Source organism: Buceros rhinoceros, unplaced genomic scaffold (assembly GCF_000710305.1).
Source record: "Buceros rhinoceros silvestris isolate BGI_N320 unplaced genomic scaffold, ASM71030v1 scaffold1138, whole genome shotgun sequence".
Taxonomy (NCBI): domain Eukaryota; kingdom Metazoa; phylum Chordata; class Aves; order Bucerotiformes; family Bucerotidae; genus Buceros; species Buceros rhinoceros.
Window position 1 is genome coordinate 82,130 of NW_010426167.1, and position 16,895 is coordinate 99,024.

General features: G+C 40.5%; 1 protein-coding gene across 1 annotated transcript; it reads left to right on the plus strand.

Annotated features, from left to right (window-relative positions):
- Positions 1 to 281: 281 nt before the first annotated feature.
- On the plus strand, positions 282 to 1,803 carry LOC104498051. The gene is made up of 2 exons (XM_010141375.1): positions 282 to 421; positions 1,725 to 1,803. Exons 1-2 carry the CDS (start codon positions 282 to 284, stop codon positions 1,801 to 1,803), a joined length of 219 nt encoding a protein of 72 aa, XP_010139677.1.
- Positions 1,804 to 16,895: the final 15,092 nt, after the last annotated feature.

Sequence of the window (16,895 nt, forward strand, 5' to 3'; positions counted from 1 at the left end):
GACATTAAAGGTCACAGGCAGATCAAGGTGAGAGATATTTGAGGTGAACAAGTAAGAATTCGAATCACTTCAGACAGCATATCCACAAGTGTCAGAGTTAGGAATGAAAAGCTTAAATAGTGAGACATGCCCACTGCTATCCTGATAGTACAAAAAAAGAAAGACTGTGTGACTCTATCGCTGTGAAAATCCAAAACAGCAAGAGTTGGCTTTAGCCATGAAAAAAGTTGAAGTACCAATAACTTGTCATACGGTTGTTTTCCATTTTTCCTTTAGAGAAAATGAATAGCCAATACATACGTCATGAAGTGCGGGGATGTGAAACTAGTGACCTGAGGAACTTCTGGGAGAAGACTATTGAACAGCAAACTCAGTATCTGCAAATTGAAAAAGAACGTCAGCGGAGAAGTGCTCTGACAAGGTGGGTAGCTGGCATCTGGAAGGGTTATTTGAGTTAGCATTGTAACTTTTTTTAAAGAAAAGTGATGCCTGTATTTAAGCCATGCAATGAAAGCTGAATGAATTTTTCTTAGATTTTCAGAGAATAATAAAGCTTCCCAAATTGGCATGCTAATGCTAATGTGTCCAGGCCATGGTTTCACAGGAAAAGAAAATGATTCACTCTTGTTGCTTAAATGGATCCAAAGTGTGTAACTTCCTGAAGTTACCAGGACAACATCTAGAAGTACAGGCTTGTTTGAACATCAAAGATTATGTTCACAGCAGAGCCAGCACACCTTCTTTCTCTGCGGTCTTGTTTTCACAAGAGTATAGTTTGAATTAATTAAGATGGCTTAATTTGCATGAGATAAATCCCTAATAAAGCAGACAGTCCAAGTGTACTAACTGACCAAGGCCACCATCATCCATAGCCATGTTTATCTCAGTCAGCCATATGTATCTTTATCAGTCACAATGAGAAAGACCAGTCTGCAGTGACAACAGTACAGTTTTACTTCCCATGACATTTCCATAAATTGAAGGAATAGACAAAGACAGTTGTTTTGGCCTGAGATCATTCAATGAGAAAGCGTTTTTTCAAAATCTCCCTCATACCTCTCTTTGGATTGATGCTTGAAAAAAAAGAGCAAGGATGGACTTGCATTAATAACCCTGGAAGAAGAAACACTGGAATTAGTCTCTAGCATGTTTTATCTGTTTGTAACTAAGCTAATTTCAACATCTCAGCTCCTCAGCTGTGAAATTATTGTCTTTTCTCTTTGAGGCAGTCTTTCTGTTGTGCCTAGATACTACAAAAAAAAAAAAAAGGAAACAAAGTGCTGCCTATCAGCTAAAGCCATCTGCTATGGGTCTAACAGAAGTTTCAACGCACAGTGTTTCCCAGCCAAAGAGTTCTCAGGTGCCTCTATGTGGTACTTTTTTTAATGCGTTTCTGAAGAGGAGGGGGAATGGGGAAACGTTGGGTGATGCTACCCAGCAGGTGGCAGCAGGCAATCTCCAGAGATGACAAGTCACTCCAGTATACAGAGGCTCTTGAGAGAGGGCACACTGGAGATAAAGAAGAACCGCAAAGCTCAGGTGAGCCATCATCGGGATTTAAGAGCAAGTCCTGAAGTGCAACTCAGCAAAGCACTCTAAAGGGACAAGACAATTTGCATGACAACTGGGAAAAAGCACCAAAAGATAGCCCAGGTGGGAAGAATATATATAAATCTATTCCCTGCAAAAATACGTGGAAAGCTGATCCATGTTTCTGTCCTTAGGCTCAGAAATGAATGGATGGAGAGGCTGGAAAAACGAATAAAGATGTTGAGGACCCAACCTGAAGACCCATCTAGCTGAAGATCCCACACTCAATACAAGTTTTGGGGAAAAAGAAAATTGTTTTGTAGGAAGCGTGATGGTGTGATGCAAAAGCTTGAGCCAATTTCACTTTGTGGCTTAAATGATCTACAATTAATTAGCTGTCATTGTTAGAAGTTTCATATGTGAAATGTCTGTTGCTGCTTATAAGATTATGCATCCATCTCTTCATTTGATAAATGGAAACTGAAGTACTCTGAAGTCTTCAAGACTAATAAATCATGGTTCACTGGTGCCTGGAAAAAGAGTTTAGTACACAGCGCTCAGCAAAAGCACCCCCTGACATTTTAGGTTTCTATGTAGACTGATTGTAATCTAATGAAGTTATTGTCTTCCAAAAATGTTTAATGAATAGTTGAGGGGGGGGGTTGGTTTTGTTTTTTTGGTTTTTTTTCTTTTTAGCACAGCAGAGCCTGACTCAGACTAAGGAAGAGAGGACATGCAGAAACAATACCACCGGATCAGTAGTGGAGCCAGAGTTAGTGGGAGTTACAGATCCTAGCTGCCATATTAAAAGTGTGGGAAGCAATTAATATGTATCCTAAGAAACAGCTCTGTGAGACACTGACAAGAACTGCTTAATTAGTAAACCCAGACATTATATCAGCAAAGACAAATCATCTTGGAGTTTCGAGGCTGCTTCTAGTACACAACACAGTTTGTCTAGAGCTGGACTGATACATCTTTCACGGAGCAGTCTGGTGCATTTTTAGAGCTGTCTGTCTTCATGAGTGATGAGCACTCTTTTTCATCTAACACTTTTCCCTCTGAGACCCCATATACATTCCAGGTATGTCACTGAACTTGAGAGCACAGTTTGCCTGCCAGCTGAAAAAGCTGCTGAAATCATGTTCTTCAGTTGAGCCTTTTTCTTAAGCAATTTCAAAAGTAACATCAACTGGGAATATGCAGTGCAACTATGATATAGCTGTGCTTTAATAAACAATCACCAGATGGACACATAACTTAATATTGGGTTTTTGTAAAACTTTGATTTCTTTGAATGCACCAGTTCACACAGCTCAAATCTCCCATCATCTATCTGTGCCTTGTGCTTACTGAAGCTCTACCTGAACTCCATCATGAAAGTGCATCGAGTTTTACACCAGTTTGGCTGAAATTAGATCTTGAACTGAGCCAAGGGAAACATTTTGCATCCCCCTGTTCACTGTGAAGTGACTGAACAGGTGAAAAACAGGGAATTAGAGTTGGCATATTTTTAAAATGAATCAGCTACCCCTGGAATAAGCTTTTCTTTGCATCTCACATAGTTGAGAACCTTCTTCTCCTCATAAAGGAAGTCAGAATGAGGAACATCCACAGAGAGACAGGAAAAGACATGCCAGGAAGTGACTCCCACCTGACTGTACATCTTGTCTGTTTATGTCAATTAAAAATGCTTTGGAATAGGGACCTATCAAGCAAGAACATCCCAAAATAATATCTTTAAAATTATAAAAGGAACGTATTTTTTACAGACTGCATTTATTCCAGCCCAAGGCCAAGAAGAGTTCTGAAAACATATTTCCAGAATTAAGCCACTTACCTTCTGAGCTTTGCAATTTCATCTTTAGTTTCTAGATGAAGCTCATGATCATTATCATGATCAAGCTCATGATCCACAGCATTAGGTTCAGGACTTTGGTCCCTGTAATCTTTATTTATCTAAGTGCTAACAACACGTTTTTATACAAGTGCCACCCCTTTTGCGGGGGTAATCTACCCAGGAGTTTCGTAAATTACCACCTAAAACAAGGATACGTATGCAGAGAAGTAAATATCACCTAGAGTCAATCGGCAAAAAAAAAGAAGTGTGATAGCATTACAATTCAAATATAAATGTCAAGAAACAATCTTAATCAGAAGCTGGAGCAGACTTCAAGATTAAAATGGTTATGGCAATCTGAAAACTCAAAAAGTATAAATCTTTAATTTACCTTGAAGGTCATAAGAAAAAATTAAAAGATTAAAAAAACAAAGTAAACTCCAATTTCTGTGAGACTCAGAAATGAACCATAATATTATAAAAAACAGTAGAGAAGCCTAACTGCAGACTCAAAAAGTCATCAGCTAAAAGTTGATAAAATCAGCTGGGTTAGACAGGATGCTTAGATGCTTTTCAGACTATTTTTCACCAGTATGACGTTTTGGAGGAGTGCAGTGTTCAGTTAAACAGGTTAGACTTAATAATTCAAACATTTATAAAACAGTTCCTTGAAGAAACACTTAATTTATCTTTATTTTTTTTTTCTATCCATACTTTCACATTGCTTTTGAGTGTAACAGCAATAGATTTTGAGTTATGGCAATCTAATTTTATTAGCTTTGTAAATAAAACGTGTAGATACTTGCTTATCGTTCTAGCTTCCATTATTTTACCATTCTTTTGCTTCATCCTGACACTGAGTAGCAAGAAAATATGCACCTCTTTCTCATTACAAATGCATGGCACAGAAGTGTTTGAAAAAGCTTGTAACAGTGACAAAAATCAAATGTAGTAAAGTTTTACCATTCTCTGAAGCAAAGAATCTGGACTCAAGTCCTTTTAAATAATATTTATGGGAAGTACTCTGTGTGTTAGCACGAGTGACAGATACTCCATTTTAGCTGTATTAATGATCCCTCTAGCGTATGGATAAGGGCTGACAGCTGTGAAGAATGATTCTGTCAGTAACTTAACAGGCTTCTTATCAGTTTAGCCCAAACTGAGACGTCTTAAACACAGTTCTTTGCTCAGCAGTCCTTCCCGACCAATGTCCTTCCCCAGCCAAGGAGCTCGTCTATAGAGTTCTAATTAAGGAGCGAATGAGAATCAGACACTGCAGCCAAGTTTTGAATTTGAACAACTGATTCAAATCAGGCAAAAGACAAGATATCTTTCTGGTAAGACGGCAGAGTTAAAGCAGAGAGATAGTGAGATAGTTCAGGTATGTCCAGCAGAAGATGCACAGCCCTGTCACAGCAAAGTTTCTGCAGTGAAGCCTGTTCTGCAGCCCAGTGCAGGATCACCCATCAGACTGTCTTCAGTGTGACACCCAAAAGACATGTGTTCCTACTGTGCAACCTCTCCATGTCCACGCAGCTACATCTCTTTGAGCTTCTGGCCACATTCACTGAAGAAAAGGCGGATCTATTGGCCAGTTCTGACGGGCCTGAAGTTGTCAGCACAGAAATATACCTACCATACAACACCAAGTTCACCTACCATATCCTGTGTTTAGTGTAGCGTTAAGGACAGATGAGTTGGTTTGCACTGCAGAAAAGCCTACAGACTACGTCCAAGATTTTTATCCCTCGATACAGAAGCAATGTGAGAGACAATCCCAGCCACACAAAGCTCACTGTGTAAACAGGACAGAAACAGTGGAGGGGAAGTGGAAAGTTGGGCCAGAGATAGAAGTCAAGGAAGACCCGTGGTACCTGGGTTAGATATGACATCAAGGTCTAATTGCTCCACACAGATAAAGTGGTCCCTGCACACAGTAGTCCATGCTCCAGCTGGAACTGAAATCCATAGATAGCTTCTCCCAATAAGCAGGTCTGAAAAATAAAAACGTCCTGAACCAATCCACAAAGGGACACATCTGTGGCAAAATACACCACATGCCATGGGAATCATTACTCATACAACTGGATTGCCACCAGAAGAGTTTGAGGAAAATTAAGTCAGATGCCATTAGGATGCCAGATTCATTAAGAGAACTGGGAGATCATTGAATCTGGAGAAGCAGAATAGATACCTTTGAGGAGGGAAGTTAAAGAAGAGGTAATCTCTTAAACTGAAAGGGTTTAGAAGAGATTCAGCTGAACGCCTAGCATGGATTACAGGTTTTATTGTTTTGAACTCACCTTTCTGTGTTATACATTCGCCTCTCCCAGACATCACTGCCAGGGTGAGCTCAGCCACATTAACATTAATCACACATGATCTGCAGCAAGTGCTCAGAGGGGGTTACGTTAGAGGTAACCTAAGCCATGGTGGAGTGTGAACATTTCTATAATAAGATAAAGCATTTCCCTATGCTAAAAGCTGCAGTCACCCTCTTCTTACATAAAGAGGACTCAGTTTTGGTCAAACTTCAGGACCCTAGAAGGTGTCAAGAGGGTCCTGAAGTTTCAAGGATGATGAGGAATACTCAAATACATTACAACATATGTCAAAATATAGATAGCTTTTTTAATGCCCTCTGAATTTGTAGGTCTGAATTTATCCCCCTTAGGATGAGAATCCAATTCAGAGAGTGTCCTTGTGGGTCAGAGCAATACCCAGTATTAATACAGACTGAGGGAGGAAGGGATTTAGAGCACCCCATCAGAGGAGGTCTTGGGGATACTGAAGGATGGAAAATTGGACATGAGCTGGTAGTGTGTGCCTGCAGTCCATAAAGCCAAGTATCCTGGGATAAAAAGGAACATGGCCAGAAGGTCAAAGGAAGTGATTACTCTCTCCACTCTCATGAGACCCCACCTAGAGTCCTATATCTAGATCTAGAGTCCCCAGTACCAAGAAAGACACGAACCATGGACCAGAGCAGGTCCAGATGTGGGCCACAAAAAATGGTCAGAGGGATAGAACACCTCTCCTATGGAGAGAGGCTGAGACATTTGAGGTTGTTGAGCCTGAAGAGAAGAAGGCTCCAGGGAGACCTTATTGTAGATTTTCAATATTTAAAGAGGGCTTATAGGAAAGACGAAGGGAGACTTTCTACCAGGCCTGTAGCAACAGGACAAAAAGTAGGAGTTTTAAACTGAAAGAGGGTAGATTTAGATTGGACATGAAGAGGAATGTGTGATGAGGGTGGTGAGACACTGGAAGAATTTTCGCAGAGAAGCTGTGGAGGCCCCATCCTTGGAAGTGTTCAAGGTCAGGTCAGATGGGGCTTTAGGCAACCTGACCTAGTCAAAGATGTCCCTACCAGGGTGTTGAACTAGATAATCTTTGAAGATCCCTTCCAACCCAAACCATTCTGTAATTCTATGATTCTGTGATACTCTTATCCTATAATTCGAGCAAGAACAGCACAGTGCCTGAGGTAAGAGGAGGAAATCAAAACCAGAGTGCCCAAAGACATGTTCTGTCCGAGAGCCTCCAGAGAAGACAGCTGTGATACACCTAGCTCACAGCAATCTAGGTTGATGCTTTACATTTGAGAGCACTTCCATGTTGACAGCCTGCTGTCTGTAGATGCTGGTAGCCATTTGGAGAGGTAGCCCAGCACAGGGACAATTTATAAAGTGTTGTCACAGGGTACCCAGCTTACATCTTTTCTACCAAGAGCACTTACTTGTACCAACACAGTTTACTTTTTGCTAATGAGTAAATATGATATCCTTAACTTACCCTACACTTCTATATTCATCCTACTTATAGGTTACCTATTACTAAGACCTGAGATCATTCCTCACAAAAAAAAAACAAACAAAAAACCCAACCACAACCCACCCTCTTTCAGCTCTTCACCCTCCTCTGCAACCATTTTCTTGACAGCGTGCAAGATCTTGGTTGCAGCTGCTTTAAAAGCACTGAATCTTTCCCAGAGGCTTGTTTTTATTCCCACCTCACTCTTTGCACATATTCCTTTTTATAATCTCACCAATCTTCTATCCCAGAGGATTCAGGGCAGTAGCTCTGGTGTCAGAGGTCACAGGCAAAGTTTACTCTGGGATTTGAGTAGTTTGTATTTGTGACCCTTTGCCCTTTCTCTGTTTCTGGAAGGAGAAAGAACAAATCCACCAAGCAGTCTAACAGCAACCTGCCAACATTTACTGTAGAAAACAGAGCTGGTTTTGAATTGTAAAACTGGTAGAGAATTTTCAGGCGCTGACTCTGCCTGCTTTAAAATCAACATGTTGTCTCTAAAACCAGGGAGCCATCACCAAGTGTTTAAATACTTTTTCTTCTCCTTATCCCAGGATGAGAGTTTAATACCACATTCTATCCCGGAACAAATTTTTATGGACAAGTAATAAAGTCCTTTGAAACTAGGGGATTATAATAGAAATGCTGACACAGCCTTACCCATGGACAGGAAAGAACAGTGCCAGTATAATTATTGAATACAACCTATAATCTTCATGGTGCTCTAAGTCAAAAAGAAAATGAGAGGCTTTGCATAATGCTAAAAATCTATGAGGGCTTTGATGTTGCTGTAATCCTACGCTACCTAATAGTTCATTTAGTGTCCAAGCAATGCAAATGAAACTTCATGTGGCATTTAAGATTATTGTACTTAGAAAGGTTAGAGCAGAAACCAGCTGGGAAAAAAAAAATGTTTTCTGATTGACTTGATTTACCTAGATTAAATGCTCTTATCAGAATATCTAGGCAGTGTTTCATGATTCAGGTCATGTTTTAAAGGGAAGGTATGGGAAATTATGTGGTAGTCTATTGAAAAGGAAAACCAAACAGAAATCAGCTCCTATAATCCTTGTATTGTTTGCAGGTTATTAATAGGCAATATTACACTGAAGGACAAATCCTGGGATAGCTTTTTACCCACAGAGGGAAGCTTTAAAGCTAAAGATCAGCTGTACTAAAAACAAGAACAGTGGAACTCTGTGGGTTTTTGTGTCAGGTTTGTGACTGGAGGGGTTTTGGTAGCAGTAGGTACCACAGCATGGCTCCTGTGAGAAGCTTCAAGAAGCTCCCCCAGCTCCAAGTCGGACACACCTCTGGCCAAGGCCAAGTGTCTCTGTGATAACATATGGAACAGGGGAAACACTGTTGGGCGGCTTCCTTTGGTTTTGGGAGGCATTTTGTTTTAGAGAGGAGTGGGATGTGAGACAACCATGTGGACACCCCAGTCAGTGAGGAAGGAGAGGCAGAGGCACACCAGAGCAGCCATTCCCCTTCAGCCCATGGTGAGATGGCGGGATGAGCCACTGCAGCCCTTGGAGATCAACAGTGGAGAAGAGTCCTGGCTGCAGGCTGTGGAGTTGCCCACGCTGGAGCAGGGGAGTCCTCACAAAGAAGGCTGCCCCTCTGAGGGAAGCCTGCACCGGAGCGGTTCTCCGCTGGGAGGATCCCAGCTAATTCTTCACTGGAAGAAGGGACCCCTACTAGTGGAAGTTTATGGCGGACCGACTCTCGTTGGAGGGATGCCACATTGACATGTGAGGACCATAAGTTTTCCCCCTGAGGAGGAAGGAGTGACAGGAACATCATGGAAGGGAATGGGACGGACTGCAACCCCCATTCTCTGCCCTCCTGCACCACTGGAGGGAAGGAAGTAGAAGAGCTGGGCCTGGGAAGAAGGGAGGGATTGAGTGAAGGTGGTTTTTTAGTTCTGTTCACATTTATCACTGCCCTACTCTGAATAAGTTAGTAAATTGTTGGTGGTTTTGTTTAAATTAAATTGATTTTGTTTCCCCAAGCTGAGTCTGTCTCAGTCTGAGCAGTTTCTTGACTGCGTTACCTGAACAGAGCAGCTTTGAGGAGCAGAAGATTGCCTCCTGGTGTATTATTGAAGTAATATTTCTCTACTTCCTACCCCAGAGAGAACAAGACAACACATATCTGAGCTGGAAGAATGACTTAGCTAAGGTGCTTGTCTTTCAGAACATCAAATGTTAAAATTCATCTTGGACCAGTTTCTTATTTATTTTGATCTTTTTCTTCCAAAGACTCAGAAGACCCAGTATGCTGAACCAAAAAGACCGAGTTAAGACATGTGAGATCAAAACATAAAAGCTGCATAGCTCTAAAGGAGCTGCTTCCAAAACCTCTGTCGTTTTAGAATAAATATTCTTCCCCACACCCATAGATCTGCTACTGGACAGTGCAGAGCTGCCCCAGCCTGAACCATTAGGCACGTCAGTCATGCCTCGCTCAGGCATGAAGAAAGGCAAGGCAGCAAATAAGGCTTCTGACAGGGCCACTGTGGTTGGCATTATTTCTCACGTGCCAAATAGAGCTTTTCTCCTGGAGAACATAGCAGAGGCAGAATACCAGCTTGTACAGAAGGGATACAGAACCAGTGGACAAAGACAATCCTTTCTCCTTCACTCTTTGCGGTACTCTGAGTAGCAGTTAGAGCATGTTCCCAGCAGAGAGAAGATACAGGTTTTCCTCAGTTCCAGTAAACTGCTCGCTGTATCTCTGTGAAAAAAGAGTCAACTCTTTTACGGTATTTGCACTCAATTGTGAAAATTCACTGGTGTTAAGCTAAGCATGTGTATCTATAAGCAGTATGTGAAAGTAAAGCAACTTTCCTGAACCTGTAAGTTGCATACAAAATCATTGTATGAGTGTAATACACATACAAGGAAGATGATGGAAGAGGACCTCCAGGATCTCCCACAAGTCTCACAACTTAATTTTGAAATAGGGCATGGCAGCCTTACCGCACTTAGAGGAAAGAAGCCATCCTACACATCTTGCTTCACAAGCACGACTCTGATGACGGCAATATGACAAAAGCCCAAACAGAGGTTCAGGCAGTTTGAGAGGTCCAGGCTGAGATCTCAAACTATTAGTATTACCGATTTACAGCTGTAGTGTTTCAGTTTTCAGAGGCCATTTTCTTTACTTTAATTTTATCCTCTCTTCATAAAAGCTGTCAGCTCATATATAACAGCTGATTTTCACTAACTGGTAAATAGGAACTTTTAATCAAATAATGAATGTACTACTCCCTGTGATAGTTTAGTAATAAGGATGGTGACACAGCATAATGTTCTGACATAATCTGCCTCCTTAGAAGATGCTAATCTCCATTGACTGCCATGTTAAACATGACTCAGAACTCACTCTGGGAGGCAGTTATCAAAGCACACCACAATGAATGACTAGAAGCTTCCTATTATTACAATCCAAATGACACCACCCCCAGCTGTCAATCTCTGAGAGCGGACACCTTCATCCACTTTCTGATGTACATTTAAGATGAACTGGCTAAGCTGAACATGATCCTGATTAGTACAAGACAAAGAAGAGTATTTGTAGCTCATTGATGCATTACAGTCATTGAGCCTGTTACCCCGTTTCTGCGGAAGGCAATAAATGTTGCTCATTCTGTGAGTCTCTGCACAGCTGTCTTTCTGCTGGACACCCAAGCATTTCCCCAGTTCAGTTTTAGCAGGTGATTGTTCTGCTCACCTCATCAAATTAAGAGTCTCTGTCTTCTGATCTTCATCAGGGGTCATGACACACTCCCATTTTCCAGCAGGACATTGAACTATGACCTTCCAAATATGGAAGGAGAATCAGGCACTGGTAACTTAACTGAATTCCTCGTCAACGTCAAACTCACCCCACCTCAATCTTTTGGTGGTTATCAGAGTCCTCTCTCCACTATGCTTCTGAATGTTTCTACAGTGTGGGGACAGCATGATGATTTTCAAATCTGTTTTGACACCCAGACAGTGTCACTAAGGTATGAATCCATGGCAATATTACATTAACCTACTTTCCTCACATGCAGGGAAGAGTAGAATGGCTAAGTATAGCAGCAACCACCATACATTATCTTACTGTGCATAGTTTTCCTGGTAAATCCTTTCTTTCTTTGCAGTTCTACCTTTGTTCATAACTGGTTTGTGCTATGGGCAGATGTCTCAGGATTGGAAAGCTGTCTCCTGCCTTTTTTCTCCTCATGATTGCAGCATATCTACAAGAATCTATAAAAATTATGTGAGAAATAAAACTAACACATTCATCTCATTATGGTTTTGGCATTCATTATTTTTCCAGTGCCACTTCTGAACAGCTTCTCTGGCAGTAAATACCCAGTTCTGAATGATGCGAATTTGTCAGTCCTTAATAAGAAGCAGATGTCACACATATTTGCAGTGGTGCAGGTGGCTGGATTTGACTCTGCTGTTTCACAGGGCTGCAGATGCTACTCCAGCTCAACAAATGGAATAAGAGAGGAGCAGAGGATTTAAATTTAATGTTTACTTTGGCAAACTGTATATATGGACCAGTCTGACTTGGGAAGTGCCACTTCAGGATGCTGTCATCTAGAACTGATTTACAGGAAAGGGTAGTGCACAGCGCTGAAAAACCTGCAGAAACAGGTGATCTTCTAAGTCACAGACGTCAAATGGAAAATTTCACCAGGCTCAGCCTGGAGATGTAGCAGCAGAACACTAGTCATGAAATCTCTCCTTAAATGAAACAGGGATAAGGACAACTCCCCACCTTTATGAGCCAAAATCGTACAAACTGGCTGCAGCTGAACTATAGCGAGCTTAACTCCCTGTTGTGCCTGGATGGCCTTAAGACATAGCAGTTATTGTGAGGTGGGGATAGGAGGGAGGGAATGAAATCCTGTTTTCTCTCTTAATGTGAAGGCTGGTTTACAGCCGATTAGAGAGAAGTTTTCTACACTTGGCAGAGACAGTATCTTTGCATGTCCTGGATAAGGCATGAGAGTAGTGTGGTTGTATCTGGAGATCTGGAGTCTTTGGGGGCAATGCTGGAAAATTTTAAGGGAGAAAGAGCCAAATCTGCAGACCTTGTCCAATCTTGAAAAATTCTGAAGACAGGTAAGACTGGCATGGAACAGCATCGTGTGCCCTCAGTATGGGTAAGAGGAGCAAAATAAATAGTGGCTGCATGATCAGTCCCAAAGGAAATGTTTTTTCCTTGCACAGTTGTGGAAATATAGGATGTTATCTGTAATTTCAACATTAAACCACAGAGTTCCTTGATTACTGCTCGAAGCTGAAAATCTCTGTGAAGCTATTGACTGGAGAAATATTTTTCATGGGACCTCAGCTACTATTAAGCTTCTGTGCACTAGCAATATTTGGGCCAAGGTACTTTTAAATTTATTTTTAGATTTTATTTTAAGATCTTTCTCTATGTCTGCTTATTCTTTAAACATAATGCCAAGAGATATATTTAATTTTCAGACCCACTAATACCCGTTTCTAAACACATGATGAAGTGCTGGAGGCTCTAGAGCCAGCAAGACAAAAAAAAGCAAACAAAGGTCATAAGTATAAACAAGGTAAAGATGATATATCAGGGAAATATGTATAAACCTTCAAGACAACAGTGGAGATAACCATGTTCACCACTGAAGTTTAAACAGTGAGTATTAAGATGAATGTTCTTAGATGTATCACTTACAGCAGCATATAATTAGTCAATCACTGAAGGAAATAGCTGAAAACTTCAATTATAGTTGTACTGTAACATTGCACAAAGCACTTAGAAAAAGTTCCCTCTGTAACATTTTCACACTGGCTGTTAGCAAGCTTTCCTCCACACTGTTTTCATCCAGTCTATGTAGATGACTTTTGTGCGTTGCCAGCATGTCACATCATACCGCCCTGCAGAGATGCATTTCCTCCAGTCAGCCTCACTCACGGGTAAGGAAGGCAGTGGCTTATAATAGACATGTGGGTATCTTCTGCTTTCTCTTGGGCTGCCTGTTAATTTGTAAAACAAGACACTGCTTAGGGTGACACACAGAGCACAGGGTGAGCACAGAGGTACCGGGAAGGGTCAGTCCAGTTGTGGAGCTGCAGAGTGTGGGATGGTGTCTGGACATTTTGTGAGTCCTTCAACAGCATCTTTCAACAAATAAACTCCTTTGGGAAATATTCTTGTCCTGAAGATGACAGGTGCAGTTTCAGGATGAAGCTAACACCATATCTTGGCTCTTAGCCCTGTGTCACAGCTCTTTGCACATTCAGATTACCAATGCAAACATTTTTGGGTCAAACTGTAAAACAGTTCACAGAAAGAAACTGTGTTAAAACAATTCTAAAAAGTCCTTATATCTACACTGTGAAATACCAAGCAATTTATTTCATAAACAGCATGTGTGAGCCCAAAGGACTTTGAAAAGAGGACTCATTGACATTTCTGTGATAAAACACAACTGGGCAGGAAAATAAACTAAAGTGATGTGCTTTTCTTCACTCTCATCTGCTTCTGCAGAGACATAATTGAGCCCTAAAGATATTGTCCTTTTGACACCTTCAACTCATTAACAAGAAACTAGCTCTCACTTTATTTGTGTCAGTACCATGCATGACCTCTCCTTGAAACAAGCAGCTCTTGAAAAACGAGGCATTATATTCTCATTTTGAACTTGACTGGAAAAATGGATTTTTCTAAACACCAATTAGCAAATTTCCATTCATATTTGTTTGTCTGGACAGTGCAGTAAGAGACTGAGACACAACTACTGTGACAGAGTGGTACGCTGTTACAAAACACATGGTGTTTTACCTGCATTTAAAACAGATATACTCCAAGGAAAAAACATATTAACAGTTTCATAAAGTGAGGCCTGGTACAAAGTGAATAGATCAGTTCTTTTCATTGGATGATTTGTTTGTTCTTATCACCAAGAAAATCCTGTTGATTCAAAGAATCACAATGTCTGGGCAGTTCACAGACATTCCCACTAGGAGCCAAACCTGAAAAAAAGTGAGATTCCTAAGTACCCTGAGAATCCTTCCTAATTAACCCCAATGAAGGGATACTTCCACAATTCCCTTAAAAGTTTTGACAACAGGAAATTTCATAAGAATGTATTTAAAGTATCAGCATGTTTTCCATATAAAATTTTGCCTGTCAGTTTCAACAACGGATTTTTTGTTTTCTTTCGCTTACCTTGACCAGGGACTTATCTTGCAGAGAGAACCCATATTTAGACAACTTCAGACCCTCAAAATTCCCTCTTCTCTTGCTCTTTAACCCTGAATGCCTCAAGCATCCTAGGAGCCTTCATTTTCTTCAAAAAACACGTGCAGAAGTGCCTACATAATGGTGTCATTGCTCTGTAAATTATCTCTAGCCAAATGCAAGATATGAAACTGGTATTTGACAACAGTGGCCTAGGGTAAAATTTCCACGAGCTTGTGGAGGAGAGAGCTATGCATCGTCTTTACATGATTCAGACTGCTGCATTTTCCTGGTGTGGTACGTGTACCAAGAAGATGAAAACCTAATCTTAGTAACTGGTTTGAAAATGGTTTTAACCATTACATGCAGGACCATTATCCTGAAGCCATTTATAACACCCCTTTCTCAGCAATACGTTTATGAACATCTTCATGCAACTCATCATGTTTATGAATGGATATAGGCTCATAATGCTCTTCTTATGTAAAGGAATACTTTCATCTGTGTTTTATAAATGAGGGACCGAACCACAGAGATGAGAAAAAAACCACACGTAAGAGAAAACTAGCACTTTGTGGATGATGTCTTTGGAAGAGGGGTAATTTACCAGATTACTCACCTTACTCGTGCTGTTATGGTTATAACACAGCTAACCAGGGGTTTTGATTGCTACTCTGCTACAGGAATGCTGGATTTGATCGTACCCTTGGCATAAATACACACCAAGAGGAGAGAAGCTACAAAACTCATGTAAGCAGTAAGTGAGTTAAGGAAATCTGTAATTTATATTGATAGAACTGAAGAAGAAAAAAAGTAGTTCACTATTACTAACGTTTTTTGAGATTTAATCTGTGATTCTGAGAAACCAGACCGGGTTTCACAGCATCAGTCAAAGGGCAACCTGATGATCAGACACAACAATGACAAACTCGAACAGTCTTTGTGTTAACTGCCTTGCTATTTTGACACCCTTCACCCTGGCACACTCACTCACACAGCACAAAATCCCACCCCGAGAGCCATTAGGTTTTTAAAAGCTGCTAAGTTTCATAACACCTACCCAAAAGCACTGCCTTTCAATTCTGAATTGCAGAAAATAAAAAAATAAATAAAAAGAGAAAGCAGGAAATCGTTATTTGTATTTTGTGAAGAAAGCATCAAAGAAACAAGCTTATATCTATGGTTTATTGTTAATTCTTTTTTATTAAAAAAAGTTAAAAACAGAGGTTGATAGTTCAAAACGATCTTCAAAAACCTGATTTTACACAAAGATTTCTAAGAAAGATGTCTAAGAAGTGTCAAGACAAATTCCTTTCTTAGGAAAAATCAAACTTTAAAGAAATTACAGAATAGTAGAGAAAATAAATAGGTTTTTATTCAAACAGTGCAGCAAGGACTTTGAACTTCCTAGTAATGTCTGATAACTAAGAGAGCTCATTTCGCACTTAGTATTCCTAAGACTCCTCCAGGCTCACTACAGCAACTGCATATTTATCCTGATTTTTAATTAAATACAGTTTTAAAAATAGATATTGTAAAGAATAGCAAATGAAATGTTGGGATTAAAAATTATTCATTTATCATGCGTGCTGCCAGAATTTTCATCTTGAGAGGCAATGTGGTGAAACAGTAATTCACACAAGACAAATGAATCATTTCCAGTGGGATTATTCAAGGCATGCAAAAGTTTAAGCCATGCTTAAGGCCCTAGATTTCAGCCACAAATCCTGCTCATTTGCCTTGGAATGAGTAGAACTGTTCATCTAAATGACCTAGATGTGCTGTAATGACTGGGGAGCTTTCAATGACAAGGTGTGCAAATATCAACTACTAATTACTATTTACAATCATTAACCTAAATTAAAGTGGATAAAAATGACCATGGCTTCAATTTGCAAGTCATATTCTCCTTAAATTGTCCCAGATTGCTGAGGATGGTAATTGTTTCAAAGTCATTTGTATATGTGTATACGTATGGTATGGTGGGAAGAGATAGCATCAGTTTTCAGGAGTAAATCATTAGAGGAGCAATGAATTGCTCTGGGAGATTAGTCCAATAGCTACTCCGTGTTCATTATGCCTTTTAAATAGGTGCTCTTTCCCCGTCGAACTCCCAGGGCAAAACCAAACAAGAGACAGGACTGTTACACTGGCTCCATCTCTGATTGAATTTCCAGAGTCCAGCAAATGAACCTGAAAAACATTTCTTGTATGTAAAGCCCATGTGCCTTCTGGAGAAGAGGAGGCTTAGGGGGGACCTTATTGCTCTTTATAATTATCTGAAGGGAAGTTGTAGGGAGGTGGGGGTCAATCTCTTCTCCTATGTCGAGAATGACAGGACGAGGGGGAATGGCCTTAAGTTGCGCCAGGGGAGGTTCAGGTTGGATATTAGGAAAAATTTCTTTACAGAGAGGGTTATTAAGCATTGGAACAGGTTGCCTAGGGAGGTGGTGGAGTCCCCATCCCTGGAAGTGTTTAAAAATCG

Excerpts from the sequence above, each read along its gene's own strand:
- LOC104498051 (XM_010141375.1), top strand. The coding sequence starts at position 282 with ATGAATAGCCAATACATACGTCATGAAGTGCGGGGATGTGAAACTAGT. Across the intron at positions 422-1,724 it reads CGGAGAAGTGCTCTGACAAG|GCTCAGAAATGAATGGATGG; the intron begins GTGGGTAGCTGG and ends TTCTGTCCTTAG.